The sequence below is a fragment of the Tursiops truncatus genome, chromosome 5, assembly GCF_011762595.2.
Source record: "Tursiops truncatus isolate mTurTru1 chromosome 5, mTurTru1.mat.Y, whole genome shotgun sequence".
NCBI lineage: Eukaryota > Metazoa > Chordata > Mammalia > Artiodactyla > Delphinidae > Tursiops > Tursiops truncatus.
The window spans coordinates 22,472,620-22,496,102 of record NC_047038.1 but is presented as its reverse complement, the minus strand read 5'-3'; the positions used below and the strand labels follow the sequence as shown (position 1 = coordinate 22,496,102).

Below are 23,483 nucleotides of genomic sequence, written 5' to 3'. Positions count from 1 at the left end.
TTGGAGTTTGTTCTAATCACTGGTAACTCTCCTTATGGCTGTCAATAAACTTCCTGGAATAAAGATGTGAGTTGTAGCCTCCTTGGGCACTTCAGAACAAGTCTATGAAATCCGGTAAAGGTTACAAACCAAGTCAGATGAACTTGTAACACCTTTGCAAAACAATTTTCTCCCTACTCACATTAAAAGAGTCTTGCGGTCTATCCAAAGCACATCAAAAAGTTGCATATCATAATCTGCTCCTCTGTTTTTTAATCAGCTGTCTTTTATACCACACAGATAATGGGAAGAAACTCAGAATGACGTATGGAAGGAGTTATCTGTTGATCTAGGTTTAAAATACCACCATCCTCTAAAGAGTCCAACATCCTTAAATATACCCACTACCTGGCAACCGAGCCCCACTTTCATCCTGCATCCATCATTTAGGAGGGTCTAGTATGTGCCAAGTAATACACGAGACACTTGGTTTATAAACACAAATGAGACCATTACTGACTTGAAGCAATAATCTAGAAGGCGCAGGTCAAGGGAGGAATAATGACATGTAAACAAACAAACCCAAACATGTACCTAAAAAAAAAAAAAGACCTTTGAGGGAACTTAAAGGTCAGATCAAAGTTTTCAACCTCAAGTGGAATTTTTGGGCAATTTCCTGACTTTAATACTTTAAGCCTTGGACCCCTAAGTCTATAACTTTTAGCAGAGAAAGATTTACTTGAAAGAGAAGGAGTCTTGAACAAGAGGAGAAAAATCTAAACTGAACGTACTGAATTATTTTGCTTAAATTCTAAGCGCAAGATGGGCTTCTCCAGTTTCTCTGCAGTTTCCTACCTAGTTTTTCTCCTCTAGTCAGTGGGATAAAATCATCCTGAATTCTCTACTTTTGCTCATAATAATCTTTGATTCCTTTTTGTGAACCCCAACATAATAAGAGCCAACATTCGTTTTGAATTTTACAGTTTATAGAATACTTTCACATACTTGGCAGATCATTTGTTCCTCACTGTAGAACGTTACTGCCTTCATTTTACAGATGAGAAAATTGAGGCTCCCAGAGGTTAAAATAATCCCCACAAAGTGAAACAATTAACAGCTGGAGGAGCTGGAACTGTAACCTTGGTCTTGATGGCCAGGTCCCAGTCGCTGGTTACACAGTACCAAGTTCTATTGATTTCTATCAGGGTCTCTACCTTCCCTCCCTCCTTTTCTTTTCTACCTTCTATCTTTATTACAATAGCCTTATAACCAGTCTCCCTCCAGTTCCTACCACAGTGGGTTTAATCACTTGGTAACATGGACCAATTTGAGTCTCTCCAGGAAAAGGCACAGAAGCATGTATGCAAATATTTCCCATATAATTTGAAGCCTGTTCACAGACCCCTAGATTAATAACTTTGCTTTCCCCCCTGCCCCCAGATCTATCCCATACATCTCCTAAAACTCCTCTTTGATCATATTTCAAGCCTCAAAAACCTTTCGTGGTTTCCCACTGCCTAGTGAATGAAACAGATTCAGCACCCTGGCATTCCAGACCTTTCCTGCTTCTTTACTGTAAGTCCGCTATACAAATTCCAGATCCACGATCCTAACTAATAACTGGCATCCTTCAAATATGCTTTATGCTTTCTTTCTCACCACTGTGCTCTCAACACGAAATGTTATCTACCTCCAGCCTCTACCAATACACGAATCTAGCCTCTTTGCTTGAACAGGCTTCATAACAGAACTCACTCCTCCTCCCACATACAGCCCATCCCAGCTTTGTCTTGTGTTAAAGAAATAAAAAGGAAACAACAGACCTCTTTCCTATGTTAAAATGAAAATTACCTTTCATTAGCATTTGTGGTATTTGAAGTAACAGGTAATGAATTTAATCTGATTCCACATAGTCTCGCCTTTCTGCTTGCCTTCCTTAGTGCACCATGTCACTTTGCCAGAGGATGGCACTTGGAACTGAGCACAGTTCTCTCTGTTTGATAGCGACAGTGCTTTTGCCCCCTACAACAGCTTGAGCACAGGACAGAAGAGCAAGCATCTTGTTGTGCTGGCGCTGTTCTGTCAGGGCTGCCCAAGGCTGATTAACTTTGTGGGCAACCACATGGCATCACTGACTCTATTAAGGTTGCAGGATGCTAAAACCCATAAGGTCTTTTTCACGTGTGCTGCATTCAAGCCAGGTTTCCTGAACTAAAGGCAGCATTTTACTTCCTCTTTATTCCACATAACTTTTTTTTTTTTTTTTTTTTTTTTTTTTTTGGGGTACGCAGGCCTCTCACTGCTGTGGCCTCTCCTGTTGCGGAGCACAGGCTCCGGACGCGCAGGCTCAGCGGCCATGGCTCACAGGCCCAGCCGCTCCGCGGCATGTGGGATCTTCCCGGACCGGGGCACGAACCCGTGTCCCCTGCATCGGCAGGCGGACTCTCAATCACTGCGCCACCAGGGAAGCCCTCCACATTACTTTTTTATTAGAATCAGCCTACCAATATTCTTTACCACCATGGATCCAAACTTCTAAGATATTATGTGTCCCTCCCAATCTCCTGGCATCAAAAATATGATTAATTTATCATCAGTGTCCCGTTTCAGTTTAGTGATTAATATGTTGAATAGGGCAAGGATAAGTATCCTGTTAACTCCATTATATCCTTCCTCATCATCATTCTTCAAAAGTCCAGACCACATTCTATTCTATCCAGGAGCAAGAGGGTCTTAACCTTTAACGTTCATGAGAATCATCAAAGATGCTTGATAAAAATGTAAACTCCTGGGTCTTAGCTCCAAAGATTCAGTAGATCTGGGATAGGGGCCCAGAAATCTGGATTTTTAATAAGCTGAATGTATTGGGTTGGCCAAAAGGTTCATTCGGGGTTTCCCGTAACATCTTACAGAAACACCCAAACAAACTTTTTGGCCAACCCAATACCTAATATTGCGGTGAAAAGACCACACTTGAAAAATGGTGCTCTAAACTTTTTTTTGATCCCATATGTCTCCCTCCTCTGGGTTCCTGTAGCTGCATTAAAAACTCATGGTACCAAGGGTCCTATCCATCTTATTCTCCAAGATATTTCTAGTGCATGGCACATTCCTGGGAACATTACAGGCTCAATAACTTTTTGTTAAGTTAATAAATGAATCTTTATTGTCTGTGCCATTCATGTAACACAGGACTATATTAAACCCACTGGTATACAGGTGAACTCTCAAACTCAATTATTACCGCAGAAATGACAAAGGCTATGTAAAATACAGATTTGTGTCTTCTGCAGCACCTTGAACATGGAATATTACTCCATAATATTTATCAAAATAGATAAGAGGAAGTGAATAGAGATTCTAGAAACAAAGATACATGAGAACTTGGCAAACAACACAGTTGACATAAACCAGCTGGTAAAGAATGGAATGTTTAGTTTTAAAAGGTACTGGGAAAACTAGCTATCCATAAAGAAAAATATAAAATTAGGTCCCTTCCTTATACCATATACCATACACACACACACAAAAAACTGTAAACAGATTAAAAATCTAAATAGGAAAAGCAAAATCGTAAATTTTTTTTGTAAAAAACTACCATCTTCATATGGGGCTAAAGAAGAATTTTTAAAATAAGATATACAAAGCTTTTATGAGACTTTAAAAATTGACACATTTAAATATATTAAAATTAAAACATCTTCATAAGAAAGAAACCTTAAACTAGTGAAAGGACATGCCCCAGATTGAGAAAAGTTATCTGTAACACATAATAACAAAGATTCTGTACAAAGAATATATCCCAAAATATGTTTAAATTACAAAAGACAATCGAATAGAAAAATAAGCAAAGGATGTGGACAAATAATTCATGAAAGAGGAAGACACTAATCAGGAAAATAGAATTAAGAAGAAATCCGAAAACGCTAAGACTGGCAAAAATTGAAAATGTTGATGGTATCAAGTTGGGGTAGGGATGTGAGGAAACAGGAACTTACACATTGCTCTGATATAAACTGATGCAGTTACTTTAGGACATAAGTTGGTAGTGTCTAGTAAAATTGAATGGCACCCATACTCCAGGACCCAGCACAATGCTCCCACATGTCTGTACCAATGAGACACGTAATGGATATCTAATGCAACATTGTTTTTTAATAATGAAAGAATGGAAACCACCTAACCTTCCACCAGTAGGAGAATAAATAAACTGAGGTTGGTTTTGTCTTACAATAGGAGTTAACACTCATATGGCAGTTAAAATCTGCATGGATGGATTGTAAATACACAATGAAGCCATATATTTTCACATACGAAAAAATACAAAACAAATTTTTGGTTGTAACAATTTTTCAACACTATGGTACATGTTTTACTTAAAACATTTTATGAGTATTTTTAAGTACACAGAATAGTGAAACCCCTTGTACTCATCACCTTGATTCAATAACTATCAATATTTGCTAAGCAATGATATACACTTTTAAATACTAAAATTTATGCTGAGGAAATGGCCATTAGCCAGGGCCCACAAAAGAGCACAGGACAAGGAGAAAGGACCACTAGGTTCTAGTGCAGGTGCTGTCACCATAAGCAGTGTGACTCTGGCACACTGAATCTCTCTGCATATCTTCCCCTCTGAACTGGGAAAACTTCAGATTGGGCTGATAAAATGCCTGGGACAAAAGGAAATAATCAGGATGCAACCTGACAGCTACAAATAGAGAAATCTAAAAGACACAGAACACCAAGAAGACCCAAAGGTTCTAAAATTCAAATCAAAACACCAAATCAACACACTAAACCTGGACTCCCTATTCCTTACCATTCATAATCAAATAATCTGAGGTCTCTTCTAGCGATATGGGGATATGATTTCATCCTCAGATATGTTCTTGGGGGAAGCACAAACACAGCTGCCTCCCCTTCAAAAACCGATCTTGTCTTCTCCTTAACTCTAGAGTTTGCTTTAACACCAGGTAGCAAGTAGCTTCCTGAGAGCTCTGTTCGCTCCTGATGTTACCCCCTCACTTCCACAGTGCCGCTGGTAGAGACAAGGAAGGCCTACAGCCTGGCTCTGACACCCCAAGTTTCTATCACGCTGTAGAGCAGGAAGGGATTGGAAGAACTGGCAAATAAGAGCCAAACCGAGTTGTTTGGAAAGGTGGACACATACCTCTTGAAGCAGTGTGCTGCTGTGAGGACCCAGCAGCTACTCAGGAGTGTGGCCCCGCAAAGGAGTCTGCCATCTCCATGGGATGACTTGAGCCGGAGGGACACTTGCCAAGGCCAACCACCCCTAAGAAGAAAGTAAGCCACTCATCAATACCCATAAAAGGCCGAAAAGCAAGGACAGTCATCCAGCAAAACAAGGACTTAGAAGGCTTGCAGGTGGGAGGAAAGAAGTAAAAAGGGGACTCTAGGATGTAGACTCCCTTCCTACTTTGAGAATGAATATTCCTACAACTTTGAGCAGACCACCCTGAAGACTTGCCTATAGCATGTGTATGCATCCCACCAAATTCTGATGTTTTTGGAAACAATCTGTGTCTTCTTTATATTTCATGATTTGAAGCATATTTTCTCCCTCACCTAAGCAGCCTGAAGAAGTTTTTTTTTTGTTTTGGCTTGTGGGATCTTAGTTCCCCGACCAGGGATTGAACCCAGGCCACGGCAGAGAAAGCACCGAGTCCTAACCACTGGACCGCCAGGGAGTTCCCTGGAAGAAGTATTTAATAAGCAAAGCACTGGTTTTTCACTAGTAAATTCAACAAATAAAAAAATTATATTAAAATGAGTCAAGTCCAAAACAAATATATTCTAAATTAAACGAATTTGTAGTTATACATTTTTTTCAGATTTCCTGTTAAATTAGTTTGTTTCTGCCACATAACTTTTCAGCAACCCATCTATCTCATAAATCAGGGGATAGTGATTTGAAGAACATGGTCTATATAAAGTAAATATAAGTCAAAGGACAGTGAAATTATCAGTGTAATCTGTATTTGAAGAACGTTTTACCTTAAAGAATTTTTCCCACCAATGATCCGCTTCTGCCGACGGTGCAGTAATCTCAAACCACAAACAGATAAGAGAGACTCTGAAGCAGAAAGAGGTTTTTAATTAAACTATCATATTGCTGATAGTGGGGTAAAGACACAAGTGACACATTCCTGATGCTTAGTGACACATTCCCCTGATGCTTCCTCTATTTTAAAGTGCTTTTTCTCTTCAAATTATAGGCTATTTTTCTTACAATAAAAATTAAACTTTTGGGCTTCCCTGGTGGCGCAGTGGTTGAGAGTCTGCCTGCCGATGCAGGGGACACGGGTTCATGCCCCGGTCCGGGAAGATCCCACATGCCGCGGAGTGGCTGGGCCCGTGAGCCATGGCCGCTGAGCCTGCGCGTCTGGAGCCTGTGCTCCGCAACAGGACAGGCCACAACAGTGAGAGGCCCGCGTACCGCAAAAAAAAAAACAAAAAACAAAACAGAACAAAAAAAATTAAACTTTTTAAAAAATTTATTTTATTTATATATATTATTTATTTTTGGCTGCATTGGGTCTTCACTGCTGCACATGGGCTTTCTGTAGTTGCGGCGAGCAAGGGCTATCGTTGCAGTGTGCAGGCTTCTCATTGCGGTGGCTTCTCTTGCTGCGGCGCATGGGCTTTAGGCACGTGGGCTTCAGTAGTTGTGGCTCGTGGGCTCAGTAGTTGTGGCACATGGGCTTAGTTGCTCCACAGCATGTGGGATCTTCCCAGACCAGGGATCGAACCTGTGTCCCCTGCATTGGCAGGTGGATTCTTAACCACTGTGCCACCAGGGAAGTCCTATCTTATAATAAAAATTAAAAGTTGTTTTCTCATTTAACCAAGGCAACAATAATTTCACAAGTAGACAAGGAACTTTATGAGGTTTCCTACAATCAGCTCTGTAGAGGTTTCACAGGCTGCTGAATGATTTGGCCCTGTCTAGTACATCATCCTTGTGGTACCCACATCTCTTCCTCTGCTGATTATAGAGATTGTTCGGGAGTTCAGAAATATTAAACAAGAAAACTACAAAAGGCAACAATGCTCTGAATTATTTGATTTTCACAGACAATGCTCTTCCAAGCCACATACACAAATGTAACTCATAGGAGCAAAGCACATTCCCAGGATGAAATTCTGACATAAATTTACATTTACTCATATAGCATGTTAATATATGGAAAGGATTTACTAAGCCAATTTAAGTGGCAAATTGTATTTAAGGATATATATAGTCAAACTTCTCAAGATAACAGAATTCTGTCAAAAGCATAAAAAAAGAGTTAAACTAAAAGTATATGAAAAGGTGGTGTATAAAGGAAGAGTAAATAAACTATGACTAGCTTTAAAAATAATTTTAGAAAGTAGGAGAATCTATATGGGGATACGCTGTTTCTTTGGTTAAGTACACGTGTATAGAGTATAGATATATACTGTTTTTCTATCTGTTTAAGAAGAGAAGGGTATGAATTGTGCCAAGACCATGAAAGTCTAGTCAGCTAATGTTCTCCCATAATAACCAGGTAGAAGGGAGCCCAATATGGAATCAGCACTAGTTATTTCTTCATGGAGAGAGAGGTTCAACAATGTGTACCAAGATCATTAATTTGTCAAAGGATCTCAGAGACATGCTGTCAAACCTTAATCCTCATCTCTTAGGTTATGAGTCCTCTACATGACACTGCAAATTATAAGATACCAGAAAAACAGAAGTTTCCAGTAATGTTCCAAGTCAGGTCAATGTATATAATGCCATGACAAGGAATGATGTAACACTGAGCAAGCAGAACTGGAAGTTTACATCATTCTGGAGTAAAGAAGAAGATTGCAAGAAAGCAAAATCTATTTAAAGCCATAAAACCCATTATTATAAAAAAATTATAAAGTAAAATGAAATTCATTTATAAAAGGATCCCATCAGATGACCAATAACCACTGGCTTGGGTTTGAATCACCTTATAGAAATTATTGGGTCTTGAGCCTCCACACAAAGTCAACAGGTTAATAATAAACCAGATTCAGTAATCCAGCTGGTCTAAGATGAAATTTTTTTTTTTTTTTTTTTTGTGTTACGGGGGCCTCTCACTGTTGTGGCCTCTCCCGCTGTGGAGCACAGGCTCTGGACGCGCAGGCTCAGCGGCCATGGCTCACAGGCCCAGCCGCTCCGCGGCATGTGGGATCTTCCCGGACCGGGGCACGAATCCGTGTCCCCTGCATCAGCAGGCGGACTCTCAACCACTGTGCCACCAGGGAAGCCCTAAGATGAAATTTTTTAATTTCAGATATGGTAGCATTAAGACCATGGAAAGGTATCAAAATAAGCAGTGCTGCACCTTTGGAAGGCATTAAAACAAATGTATTAATAATGAAGAAATAAATATGGTATTTCATATTTTAAAATAGGTTTACATAGAAATATGGTAGAACATTTTACAATTACTGAATTTTTATGCTTTTCTGCTGCTTAAGAAATTTTCCATAATCCAAAGAATTAATTATGTTCACTTTGTAACTGTAGTTTAAATTATTGGAGGGAATTTAATACATTAAATTATAGTCAATACTTAGGAAAAATTGGCTTACCAAATCATATTTATGTCATGTAATATATATGTGTGTATATATATTATATATATATAAAACAAAGCACAAAGGGTTATAAATATTCTTCTCCAGACTCAGAAGACCCTCAGATAGTGAAGAATCATATTAACAACATCCAATTTATTTATTGCATTGTCTTTAATGGTTATTAAAAGATGTTAGAAAAAGAGAATGCTCAGATACAGGTGCACTTGATTTTTTTTTTAATTAATTAATTTATTTATGTATGGCTGTGTTGGGTCTTCGTTTCTGTGCGAGGGCTTTCTCTAGTTGTGGCAAGCGGGGGCCACTCTTCATCGTGGTGCGCGGGCCTCTCACTATCGTGGCCTCTCTTGTTGCGGAGCACAGGCTCCAGACACGCAGGCTCAGTAATTGTGGCTCACGGGCCCAGGTGCTCCACAGCATGTGGGATCTTCCCAGACCAGTGTTCGAACCCGTGTCCCCTGCATTAGCAGGCAGATTCTCAACCACTGTGCCACCAGGGAAGCCCTAGATGCACTTGATTTTAAGAAAATCTTAAGTATCAAACCATGGATTCTTAATCCACATAAATAAATGACTGTTCTTTTCATAAAACATAACCATAGTTTTCTCCAAAAGAGCTAGTTTTCCCCCTTATTCATTTAAAGCTGTATTTGTTTCATAAAAACTAAACTCAGAGCTTTTAAGAACTCTTCTATTTATATATGTATGACACATCCATTACTGTATTATACTAGAAGATTACTTCTATTTTCCTTACATTTTTATTTTTATTTAAATTTTATTTATTTATTTGGTTGTGCTGTGTCTTAGCTGCGGCAGGCGGTCTCCTTAGTTGCAGCTCACGGGCTCCCTAATTGCATCAGGCAGGCTCCTCAGCTGCAGTTCGCGGGCTCCTTATTTGCGGCATGTGAACGCTTAGTTGCAGCATGCATGTGGAATCTAGTTCACTGACCAGGGATTGAACCCGGGACCCCCACATTTGGAGCACGGAGTCCCATCCACAGCACCATGAGGGAAGTCCCCCCTTACATTTTTAAATTTCAGAGAGTAGAATCTACAAAAGATAATTTTCTTTTTTTTGCAATTAATTTTAAAAATTATCCTTGCTGTTTAAGATATTAATAAGAGTGGAAGAAGTGCCCTTCTCTGATTCATCTTTAAATTTTCATTTCTTCTTTTTATGAAGCAAATATAAATTCTGAATCTTCAAGAATACCAGCAAGTTTGATAGTTTTATTACATCCAGAGAAGGAACGGTTAGAAATGGCTAAGAATGTCAAAACGGGACAATCTCAGAGATTACAAAATCCTGTAAATCCACTCCTGCCCCTGAACCCTGCTCTCCCTTGTGAGTCCCATCCAGTAAAGTTTGTCAAGAACCACTGCCTCTAAATACAAGCAGAAGGAACAAGGGATTGAGTATATTCTTATGGAGGGGAGTTTCATTATCAAAGTACTGCTTAGAATAATGAAGTGTGGCTTTGTATTCTTTGACTTGTATAGGCCCCAGAAGGTTACGTACCTTTATTACTGTTACCTGATGCTTTCTTGTCAAAATAATCACAAATAACTCCTGCATCTTCACCGTGGCGGCAGTTGTGTCTTCCAATATCTTGTTTGATACAGTCAGCCAGGGACCTCTCGTTTCCTGTGCACTTCACATTATCCACGTGGATGGGTCCTTTTCCTTCCCCAAAATAAGCCATGGTTCTTGCTCTGGCAGGACCCCTGGAAACAGAGCATTCTTGAGGATGTGGAGAATCAGTCAAACATACAATTGAATAAATCACAACATATACCCTCATTCAATTATATTTCTTAACTCATACATTAAAACACTTATTTCATGACTGTCAAAAAAAAAAAAAGCTTGAGCGCGTAATAACTATACATTCTTTGTTTTCATATCTCAGAACTTCTTGATTACATCTTAGCTCCTACTAAGAAAGTCACATTTAATGGCATGTCAAAAATTTATGGTAGTCTTAAACTCTAGTTTAATCAGGAAACAAAATCACCTCAAAATTTTCTACTCCCTTCCAGAGCATAATACTCTCTTAAAGTTGGTATAGTAAGACTTCCCTGGTGGTGCAGAGCTTAAGAATCCGCCTGCCAATGCAGGCGACACGGGTTTGAGCCCTGGTCCGGGAAGATCCCATATGCCGCGGAGCAACTAAGCCTGTGTGCCACAATTACTGAGCCTGTGCTCTAGAGCCTGCAAGCCACAACACCTGAGCCTGCGTGCCACAACTACTGAAGCCTGCGCACCTACAGCCTGTGCTCCACAAGAGAAGCCACCGCAACGAGAAGCCCGCGCACCGCAACGAAGAGTAGACCCCGCTCACTGCAACTAGAGAAAGCCCGCACGCAGCAATGAAGACCCAACGCAGCCAAAAATAAATAAAAATTAATAAAAAAGAAATTGGTACAGTATTTCCAAGAAAATTACGAGAATTAAATAATTACCTAGGGAGCTAAGAATTTTTAAAGCCTACTTTAGAAGTACAAAAGCACTATTTTTAACTGAGAAAGAGAACACCAGGAATGATGACTAGAAGGCAGACTTAATTTGGTATGTCACTTTTCTTTGGTTTCTGTTTTTTTAAATAATATATTACTTCTTTTTAAATATCCAAATACAAAATCTTTTTAGTGAAATATTTCAAACTAACACCATATTCAAAACTCAGCTCCTGCTAAATTAGTGACATAAGAACGGAAAAGTTTTAAAGTTTGAATTATAGGAAAATTATCCTTATAACCTCAAGTTAGGGAAAGACTTATTAAACAAGACACAGATGTATACCTTAAATTAAAAGATTGATAAATTCAACAAAAATTAAATTAAGAATGCCACTTTACTAAAAAACACCCACAGGAAAGTGAAAAGATAAGTTTTAAAGTTGACGAATATATATATATATATATATGTTGGTGGATGCATTCTCTGATAGAGGGACATAGCATACAATATACAAATAACTCTCAAATTTCATTTATAGAATAAAAAACCAACAACCTAATAGAAAAACAGGCAAAAGACAGGTTTTAAATCAAAAGAAACTATCTTATTAAAAGTGACAATATGAACCAGATCTCTAACATTAAAATATTCTACTTAGTTAAGATAAGGTTATTATACTTTCCTTATAGTTATGCAAGGAACTCAGGCAAAGTAGTTTACTGATATGAATTATCTGAGGAATTTGCTTGAATAATCCTCTTTCATCAATGAGACCTGGCCTCACATGCTTGTAGTTGGCAGTACACTCATTTCAAAAATATACCCCATCATTTCTTCTGTATTGGTAACTGCTACTCTGACATTAATTGCAAATAAAAATAAGATTTAACCCATTAAAATTGCTTACAGTCATGGAAGATCAAACAGGTAACTCTAAAGTTACGCTTTTTTGAATCTGAATCGACATTTCTTCAAAGAAGATATACTCATGTCCAACAAACACATGAAAAGATGCTCAGCATCACTGATTATCAGGGAAATGCAAATCAAAACCACAGTGAGACACCACTCATGCCTACTAGGATGGCCATTGTCAAAGAGATGGACAATAAAGAGTGTTGGTGAAAAAAAACACTTGTATCAATTTTGATAATTATATTTTTGTTGAAAATGTACAGTTTCCTAGATAATTGTTCATTTCATCTAGATTTGCAAATTCATTAGGTAAAAGTAGTTCATAGTATTTTACAATTTTTAACCCTCTGTGTATCTGTGCTTATATTCCTTTTCTTTTCTCTAATGTTTACTTGTATTCTCTCCTTCTTAATCAGAATTGTCAGGAATTATTTTATTAATCTTTTTAAAAAATGGAAATAATTGCTGATATGTGCATGCGTAATGTAGAGCAACTTAAAATTCAAATAGGTATACTTTGAAGAAAGTTAAAAACTAATAGCATCCTGAAACTAATATCCCAGATGATTCCCATCAGTTTTGGGTGTGAGGATGAGTAGAGATAGAAGGTAAATAACAGTATGCTAAATCTCTTAATGTATTTCAGGAAGGGGAAGTTACAAATAATTTTTGAAATTGGTAAGAAAATATGCCAGTATGTTTGCTAAAATTTTTTTCAAATTTCTAGTAAAACAACAAGAATGCTGAAATTCCAGACAACTAGAGAAAGGAAAGAAAGAAAATTGGATTGTTTGCAAATCAGAAAACCGAAGATTACACAAAGAACAGAAAATAAAGCATGATAAATAGCATAAAAGTAGATGACAGATGGAAGTAAACATGTAGAAAATAAAATTAGACTCATTAAATAAAACAAAAGGATGATTCCTTAGTAATTTACCAATCAATGCACAAACTAAAGAGAATGCACCATTTTAGATATATCAACAAGTAGAATTAGAGAATATTTTAACTAATGAAAGTACATAATTAAAGACATTTTCAATGATATAGTGAAATCTAATAAATTTTTTTTGACTTTTTAAAAAATAATTAAGGACTGTGTCACCTATAGAGACTTCTCACTGGACTACAAGCATGCAGTAATTCATAGCTAAGAATTCCAATGAGACAATAGGCTCTAATTCATTAGTCTTTAAACTGAGTATCAAGTGCTCCTGGGATTAGGTGATGACTTTCCAAGGGATATAAGGACTTTATGGGAACTGATATGCAGATCATCAAAACCCACGTGTATTCTCTCCTAAAACTGGTCTTGCTAAAGTCAAGGTCAACTTCTCTTTCAAAATTTCCCTTTTCCCACTGCACAAAACAAAGGTATATCTTTCACTCATCCCAAATCCAATCACAGTGCATTGCTCCAAGATTTAAAAGACTCTAAAGTGGCCAAAAGAACGATTCAAAATAAATTTTATCCAAGGACCAAAAACCCAACCCCTCAGTCTAGGAAATGGAAGCTTTGGTCAACTTTTCTTTCCTATGTTTAATACTTATTTATCAAATTTTATTTTTGTTGTTGTTTTTAATTAGTTGTGTACTAGAAATCATAAAATCCTGAGAGGAACTTGTTAGAAGAATTTAATTTCTCTCTTTCTCGCTCTCTCCATGTGTGTACACACACACACACATACACACACACATACACACACATTTTTAAAAACATAGGACATTAGGATTCTGTGGGGAAAGACAACTTAAACCACAATTTCAAGGAGAAAAAGGAACTATGTAAAATTTGTGAAGGTCAAAAAAGAGCTTGCTCATGTATTTTTTAAATGAATGACAGAGTATCAAAGCACTATATTTATATTTTATTGGATATAATTAAGAGTGAAGTAACTGTTCTATTTTTAAATGTCATATACAAATATGCCAGAAATTAAATCCTTTGCAGCTATTTAAATGTAAGATAAAAATTAGATATACTTAACTTTAGGTCTCTACTAAGACAATAGGGGTACATCATTTTTTAAATTCTTTTAAGGGATACTACTCTAATAAATACACAGTTCAAAAACAATGTCATATTGAAATATATGCTAATGGATTCACACAAAGTTCAGATAGAATGGAATTTCCATCATGGCTATTTAGTCTTTCTTAATGAGGCTAACTGATAGCAACACATTCTCTCTCAACCCTCTAAAAACAATGTGCTCATATGCTAGACTTTGTCAGACATCATGTAATACATCATTAAAGAGTGCCTTTTACTTTCTGTTCACTCTAAGCATATCTATGTTAGTTACCATTCATGTTCCTGGTTTTTATTACTTCATTTCTCTTTCTCCCATTATGAAAAAGCTTTCTGATGCGACTTTGATTCTCAGTGTTTCCAAGGACTAATCCTCAAGTGTGATATAGCTGGCTGGGGGACAGTTCTCTGGAATTCTTATTAATAAAACTCAAGCCTTTTGACAGTTTCAAAGTTTTCTGGATTGATTTCTACAAATAAATTGCTTTATTAAAGACTTTTATTAATTCGAAGTAACATGGGGAAAAAAAAACCTGTTCTAATCACATACCTATTTACAATTATATATATGTTCTTATATGAAATTCCATCTCCCCTTGGTGGAAAATTATAAAAAGTTCAGGTGTATTTAGATTGATCAAATATCGAAACAATTTTCTTTTAAATACTATTTGATGGCAAATTGTAGCTTGTGCACTAGATGTCTATCCAATTTGTCACAGTTACATTAAATTACTGAAATATGTGTTAAGAGGCTTTATTTTAAAAACAATTATGAAGTATGATCTTCCTTTAATGCTTTTCTTGATAATTGTTACAGAAATAGTATTGAAAATTGCTACAAACTTTGTTCACTTAATCTAGATTGTTCTTACCTAAATTCACCATTTGAGTTGAATGTAAAATGGACTAAATGATAAGTAAAAAGCAATGAAAAATTTAGAAAGAAATCAAAGTGAAAATGCATTGATGAATATTCTTACAAATTTTTTTCTCCTTAAACATGACTTAGACACACAATTCAAGGATCAAATTTGACCTTTTCTTTCATATTTTCCTTCATATTTCCAAAGGTAACACTAGGTTTCTTGGATCACCTCTACCAAAAAAATAAAAGTAAGCCAAAAAACCAGTCTCAAGCAGTATATAATTTAATGGCTGATTTTAGGTAAGGAAATTCACTGGGTATGTAATGTAAGAACAATAATGTATATATGTGTGTATATATATATATACATTTTTTTTCAAATGGAAAACGAAATGTTAGAAATGTAGTGAGCAAAGGAAACTTAAATTGTTGACTGAATTCATCTAGGCATCTAATGTAGATGCTTCCTCCCTTCCTCTATTACCCCATATTTTGAAAGCTGAAAATATGTCACATACCACCAATTTTGAATACTGAAAATCTATATTACAAATAATGGACCCACTAACCATAGGACAACTGGAATTGCAACTAGGTCCAAAACTGAACCGTAAATTGAAGTAGTATCTGAGTAACCAAAAACAAACTCTGACTTAAAACTTCAGGGAAAAAAAAAAAAAAAAACACTTGAACTTTTATCAAAATAGAAATAATTTCAAAAATAAAAATGTATTCTGCATAGGAATGACCAGTTAAATTTATCAATATTTAGGATACACATAGATGTGTAATTAAGGATATATTTTAAAATCCAAACCACTATTAGTAATCCAATATAAGCGAGGCAAATTATGTATATTAGCTTAAATTTCATGACCCTCTAAACTGTAACATGTTCCATATATTTGCAACTCCAAAATCAATCAGCCCTTTCACAGTCATTTGCAGACATGCGTAAAGTCTCAAAAAATTTGAGTTGCCCAGCTGAGGTCTCACAAGGAGATAAACTGCCTTTCTAGTTCAGCTCTCAAACTGGAAATAAGTGTCCTTTCTCACCTCATTTAGTGCCACATTTTTCGTGCTATAACTCATGCCTGAATGAAGCCCATTTAACACACTTATATTCTCTGTAAGGCATATCACAGCATTCCTTCATTCAAGAATGTTAGACAGCACTTCAGCAAAATTCTTGGGGACCATTTTAAACAGGGAAATCATCAACAAAAAGGTACAGAAATGGAAAAAAAAAAAAAGCACTAGGAGACTGCAAAAAGGGCAATTGTTTGCAAGCACGAGAGCTAAAACAAGAAGGCAGAACATGGCTTGGTTCAACCTCAGCTCTAGAAGCAATGGCTCAGTATTTTCTAACTTGATGTTCACAGTGACTTTAAAGAATGTAACTACTGCAAATAACAAGAACCAACCGTAATTTCAGTAACAGTAGAATCCCTTATAAGGCTACTGTGTTACGACATAAATCACAGAGAAAAGGTTAACACCTTTGGCTGACAGAAGCAGTAGAATGAATAGTCAAGAGTTATTAGACTATTTGTTACTAGATAAAAGCTACATTTCTTAAGTAACATAATGTATATTTCTTGTGAGAAAACAGAAAAATTTAAAGAGACTCTACTTCGTATTTCTTTATAATTCTGAATCAAATAAGCATGCTGCCAGTATTTTCAATTGAATCACAGAAGTTAATTTTAGGCAAGAACAAGGATAAAAAAATCAGAAATTTTCATCAGATGAACATCCCAAATAGAGTTAGGTTTTCCTTACTTGTAGCCAAGCTGTCGACAGATCACAGTTGCATCCTTATCAGTCCACCCATCATCACAAATTGTTCCCCACTGGCCATTTATAAAAACCTCCACTCGTCCTTCTTTCTTATTTTCTCCATCCATCAGTCTGATTGGAAAACCTAAGTCATGATTCAAAAGTATTAGAAAAGCCAAAACAAGCAACCTGATACTAAAGCATGAGAGACTTTATAAAGTACTATTTGTTTGTAAAAGGAGCTAAAAATCAGCTGGGCAATGAGAGAGAGAGAGAGAGAGAGAGAGAGAGAGAGAGAGAGAGAGAGAGAGAGAAAGAGAGAGAGAGGAGAGAGAGCAATTTTTAAAAAAAACTGTATCTACTTTGGCAATATCTTCTGTAGCCTTGAAGTCAGAGCGCTGATCCTGTCTAACTTTGTATTCCCAACACTTGGAGCGGTGCTTGGCATTACAGTGTATAGAGTACGTGTAATAGCTGTTTCTTGAATAAATGAATATATATCACTGTAAAATCGTGGATTATTTTATTACCACTAACTTCTAGTTAGTAAAAGACATTAACTTGGAGTTGTTTTTGTTCTACACCTACTCACTTATCCATGAACACACCTAGAAATTTATACTCCAAAGCTAGGATTTTTAGGAAGGATTTTCAGATATACCTTTGCATGCATGAGTAACTTGAATGATGGAAGAGAAAAAAAAAAGGCAAGCACAAGGACAGTTTCTATCTCAGCCCTCCTATTTACTATGGATTCCAAAGGAAGGGCTTAAATCATAAAAATTATTAAGATGTAAAAGTTGAGAAACTGACCTCTAGCAAATTGGTATTTATCTAAATTATGCAAATAAAGTGGTTTATAGAGTCTTTCACATATCTCTATCAACACCAATAAATATGGTCTTGTTTAATCAAAAGCCCTCACTATGGCTTGCATACTGCCAGGGGTTGAATTGTGAAGTCATTAGAGGCGGCTCTAATCCAATTTGTGCACAGAAATATACAGAAGGAAGACAGAGTGAAGAGACATAGGATAAAATGGCCACCTGTAAGCCAAGGAGAGAGGTCTTGAACAGATCTTTCCCTCCCTGCCCTCAGAAGGAACCAACCTCTGTGGACAACCTCAGTTTTGGACTTCTAGATTCCAGAAGTGTGAGACAATAAATATCTGTTGTTTAAGCCACCAGTATGTGATACTTGATTACAGTAATATACATACTTTAGATTACCTAGTTACTAGAAGTGTCTCCAGCTTCGGAGCCCTTAAGATTGACTGGATTTAGGGAATACCATCAAACACAGTGAAATTAGCAGAACCAAGGAGGTGAAGTAAGCAGCTAATGAACAGAGTATCATTCTATATGTGTTTAAACCAACATATGTAATCACTAGACAACATTTGTTAACTGAAGGAAAATACTGTTGGCAAGATGGACACATCCTACTTTGATTCGTCTGATTCTTCTTTGTTGCCCCCAGAGTTGCTGGCTCTCTAATTTCTGTCCCTGATCATACTTCGTGGAACAGGCACCACAGTAGAATCAACATAGCAAAGTCAGAATCAACAAATGTTTGTGAAGTGCCTACTCTATGCACTGCTTACATTAGCTGAAAATCTTGGTGTTTTAGGTGTGTCACAAAACACAGTGTATTTGAAACTTAACATTTCTTATTATTGTGTCTGAAATTTGGGGATTCTCTGCAAGAGGAGCAAGGCCAAAAAGTGATTCTCAATGAAAAAATTTAAACAGATGAAATTCTTAAATTTTTCAATTTTTACATTTTTTAGATCTTTGGTGCAAAATTAAGAAATCATATGTACATGGAATTAGACCTCCACATTCCACCCTAGTTGTTTTATGGGCAGCTTTTCACATACCATAAAAATAAAAATGATAAAGTGTTTTTAAAGCCTAAGTTGCATACTTTGTAAAAATAATAATACAGTATTCTTAACCTAATTTTAGCCATCCATTTTATAAAATCATTGGATTTTCAATGCCTGAAGGGAAACTGAATGACAGAAGCCATTCTATCAATACCACCCTACCGCTTAAGTTCTATCTGTTATGGCAATAATAATATACATGTTTTATTTCTAAAATCTTAAATAAATATAAAATGCTTGGGAAAACTAAACAGTCCTGTGGGTATACAGCATCTTTAATTATATACCTCAAACTCTGATCACAGTAGAATTTTCTTTATTTCAATTTTCCTGTAACACTGATTTAATACATTATCTTAAGAAAATAATATTTTTCCTAGAAAAAAGATAAAATCTAGCATAAATTAAATTAAAAGTCAAACTTTATTTGAGTAAGAGACACTCTCACTGTGAAAGAAATCTCTGCTAAGATTTAATACTCTAAACTTTAGAATTAAAGCAGTGTTAAAATGAGAAATCTACATATTGACCATCCCACAAATTTCCCCCAATTCACATAGGCGTTAACTGCATTCTTACTAAAATGACTTTTACTGACCTAGAATATTGCTTTTGAGCATTCCATCTACCACACACCCAAAATTAGAAAGTGTCTATTGAACTACTACTAATTTTGAGAAAAGTTTCATTCACATTTAAAGTTAAGGTCCACAAGTTACCCTTCAAATAGTTGAAAACTGTAATAGTCTAACAGCTCTTATCACAGTGCCAAGGAAGTAAAAAAATCTCAATTGTTTTTAAAATGCTGTTGTTTATACCACTATTCCACGATCTCCTCTTTTTGTCATGCAGTCCTTTTTGATAAGTGGGAAAGTAATGATCTCTTTGGATGAATAAATGGTAATCTGATTCTATTCCAAAAGGATAATTTGGCTCAGATATAATATCCTTTGAACAAATGAATGGTTAATAGATATATTACCAAAATTAGGACCAAAGAATTCATAATAATGATCCCATATTCTATTAATAATTATCACCCTCGGAAAATTAAAGATTTTTAGGGGAATTTTTAGGATTAGAGGTCCTAACTGTATGTGTTTCATCACCTGGAACACTGATGGAATGTGCCTGAACATATCACTCCATGATCCAAATACCCGCTCTCTGGGGCTAAGAGGATCCAGTTCTAGCAAATAGGCTCTATCTCCCCCAACCACATGCAATGATTCATCACATAATCCTGGGAGGATCATAAATCCTTTATAAGAAGAAAGGTGCAAGGGAAGAGAACAAACAAAAAGAAACAAAATTGAAAATAAGACCCATAAGGGATGGGGTAAAAGGCTGTATTTCTACCTGGTGTAATGCTAGATTAGTGCAGTGAGTCACTATGATCTCACAGGATAGAGTACAATGAGGAATCAACCACGTACCTTGACAAACTTAAGTACACAAAACAGTTAATACTGTGGGATTCAACACGTTCCATTATTTTATAATGTGAAGATTCCAGCTTCACAGTCTCAAAACAGGAGGATACAAAAAGGGCTGATTCAAGCCTGAGGTGAAACTTAAGAACCACCTGTGGTTATTTTAACATCTATGCACCAAAAAATACACGTATAGATATAAATAGAGCTATGGTAGAGTCCTGGCATGTCTTTTAAATATGTCCCTCTATATTTTTCATTCATATTTATTCTGCTCTCCTTGTTGGATGTTAAGTCTGTCAAGGATATATAGTTATTTGCTCTCTGCTCACAAAAGGACCTTCATCTACAAATATTTAAGACTGTTAGATGAGCTAGGTACCTTTTATCTGACAGTAAGTCTGAAGAAATTTGGAAATAGGGAGCAATAAAGGACACTAATGGATTTTTAGTAACAGGGTATCTTAGAAAGATAGGTGGGCTATTTACTCCAATGAATCCACCTATGAGCCCAGTGAGAAACTTGAAAGATCTAGGTTAGGACAGAGCAAAGGCTTGTTGGTAACCAATGATTGATAAGGCCTCAGGACTAAAGAAGAAATGAATCATGGAGGGTGGGAAAGAGACCTATTGTTTTGTTCTGATTTATTTTTAATCCTTTTTCAAATAGTTCATTAGAATTCAAGGTAAATGAGAAGCAGAATAGGTGACTAATCAGTTGTGGAATGGACATCGTGACTTCTTTAATCCATCTTTCAGACACATGAGAAATTTAGGCTTACAGGTAAAGAAAAATTAGGAGCAGAAATTTATAACATTGGTGGAAAGACTCAAAAGACTATTTTTCTCTGAATGCAAATTACTAAAAATTAGAGCATTTGGGGAAACAGACAAAAAAAAGAAAAATAGACAAAGATGAGAAATGCTTCACATTCCAGACCAGTGGATAGAGGTGTAGTGGCTACTGAAATACGGATACTCAAGAGCTGTGTCAGGACCTCACCCAGAGACAGTCTGTGTCCATCCCTGCCAGGGTAGCAGGAGACAGCAACATCTTCCCGATGGCTGCAGTCATGCCTTTCCCAGGGTCTCCGAGAACACTGAAGGAAACTGGTTTCCTTTCCTGAGCAGTTGACATCATCCAACAATATGGGCCCTGTGCTTTCTTCAAAGTGGTTTGCAGAGGCTTGTTTGCCATATCTGTGGCAATAAAATAAACACTGTGCATAGAACTTTTGTCTCTTGTTTCAAGGAACCATAAAACATAAAACAAACAACCTAATTAAGTGGCATGACTTCAGAGGGTAAGTATTTGTTCTTTCTCCTATCTTGAGAACTCAGCTCTCAGAGCAGTAAAAAATCTGCTAAATCTCCATCACAAATTTTTTTTTTTTTTTTTTTTTTTTTTTGTGTGTGTGTGGTACGCGGGCCTCTCACTGTTGTGGCCTCTCCCGCTGCGGAGCACAGGCTCCGGACGCGCAGGCTCAGCGGCCATGGCTCACGGGCCCAGCCGCTCCGCGGCATGTGGGATCTTCCCGGACCGGGGCACGAACCCGCGTCCCCTGCATCGGCAGGCGGACTCCCAACCACTGTGCCACCAGGGAAGCCCACAAATTTTGATCATCTTAACAATGTTGGTTAACTAATCCACTAGTTAACCAACAATGTTTGCTTAACTAGTGGATAATTAAACCTTTTTTCCCAACCATTCTTGTGTTTTGTCTACAATTTAACCCACCAACCACAGAGAATGCAGACAGAGATAAACCTCAAATTCCTGACCATGGAAATAACACAGTGGACCAGAAAGTAAGAATGTGTGTCTTATATCAGCCTCTGAAGAGCCATCAAAGCTCATTTGATTTCATTAGCTTCTCCAGGCCTCTTTGGTATCCTCTCTTCCAAAATAAAAAGTGTGTATTAGTTCAGTGATTTCTCAAGCACCATTTCCAAACCATGATGAAACTTGGATTTCAGCCCATCAAAATCAGATTAATGACAATGTTCTTAGCTTTTCATAAGGTTACATAAATCTGATTTTTAAGATTTTTATAAATATATTTGTGTTTCAATTGACTTTATTTGTAACACTGCACTACAAAAAGCCCTAAATGTATTAATAGAAATAGGAAAGATCTGCAAAATTAAAAATTGGTAACTAAGTCAGTCTCTACCTTCATTCATCCTCCCCTCAATTTTGTTTTCTTTTGTTCTGTAGAATACAAACAAATCTCCAGAAATTCCTGGGCTAAAAGATATTTGAAGTGTCTTTCAGTTCTCGGTCTATATAATTAAACTTTTACTCATAAATTTTATGTCAGTCACTTCCACCACTGAATGTTTTTATTATTTCTGTACTAAGAATATGAAGAGATCTTTATGTTTGAAAGATGAATTTTCCTAATTGTTTCCCCATGAATTTTCCTAATTGTTTTACCATGCACTTATTTATTAAATTTATTTAACAAGATAAACATTTCAATAAATTAAAACAATGCGACTTTGAATGAGTCATTCTAAGACTTCTATTGTGCTGACTAATCAAGTCTTAGATAGAAAAGTAATTATCCCTAATCCCATATTGCTATCACTTTCAACTTATACCATGTTTCCACAAAATGCATCAATGTGATTACCATCTGTCCATATCAACTATATAACAGACAGCAGGAGGTCGCTTTACTTTAGGATTTCATTTGTATGAAGAAACCCAGAGTTCACCCTTTCTCATTCCAAGAGTATTTTCTTTCAGAAACTCCTCCATAAACTAAAATGTAAATGTAGCACATGCTTATTCTACCTTCTAACACATTTAGAACTTTTAACAAATATTGAGAACATTTTTAAAACCATTAAGTTCTGATACTCTGTATATGCAAGAAAAACTGAATGTATTTGTGAAACAAAATAAATAAAATATGGAAAAAAAATCAGTCACTCAATTGTTTTAATTAATAAGGAAAAATATGAAAATAGTAAATAATAGTATTTTTGAATCTTTCTAAGTTTGTGACAACAGGATACAGTTCTCAGACTAACAGAGGTTTGCTCAGATGAAATGATATTTTTGAGTAATTCTTATTAATTAAACAACAATATTTATTTGGCTGGCATGTCATACCCCTTGACCTGACAATTATATAATAATAACTGCACTGCCCATGAAAATTCAAAATGTTAGTCAATAACATGCATCTATATCTTCAAGATGTCATTATTTATAACAGGAAAAATTAAACTAATCTAAATATTAAGTAAATGACAGTATGAACATTCAATAGTTAGTATGTTATTAAAAATTATGACTGTGTAATAATATAAAAGTAAAAAACATGAATAGAAAAATTACATATCTACTACTAGAGCTGTTATAAAGTTATATACACAAGTTATAATAATGATGGTGTAAGAATGGAAAAATGAGGGGTATTTTTTTTTAAGGGGTAGATTTTTATTTTCTTTATTTTCCAAACTTTCTCTAAAATTTTATATTACTTTTA

General features: G+C 36.2%; 1 protein-coding gene across 4 annotated transcripts in view; it reads right to left on the bottom strand.

Annotated features, from left to right (window-relative positions):
• PRSS12 (serine protease 12) overlaps nucleotides 1–23,483 on the bottom strand; it is a 70,074-nt gene that overhangs the window by 12,715 nt on the left and 33,876 nt on the right. For 2 of the 4 annotated variants that reach the window (XM_073804916.1, XM_019927863.3), the window contains exons 7-11: nucleotides 20,987–21,183; nucleotides 16,666–16,807; nucleotides 10,124–10,329; nucleotides 6,001–6,079; nucleotides 5,156–5,278 (exon numbers count right to left, since the gene is read on the bottom strand). In XM_073804916.1, the coding sequence (XP_073661017.1) occupies nucleotides 5,156–5,278; nucleotides 6,001–6,079; nucleotides 10,124–10,329; nucleotides 16,666–16,807; nucleotides 20,987–21,183 (747 nt within the window). Of the gene's footprint in view, nucleotides 1–4,114; nucleotides 4,656–5,155; nucleotides 5,279–6,000; nucleotides 6,080–8,731; nucleotides 9,060–10,123; nucleotides 10,330–16,665; nucleotides 16,808–20,986; nucleotides 21,184–23,483 lie in introns of those variants that run through there. The other 2 variants (XM_073804918.1, XM_073804917.1) reach the window with 2 other exon arrangements.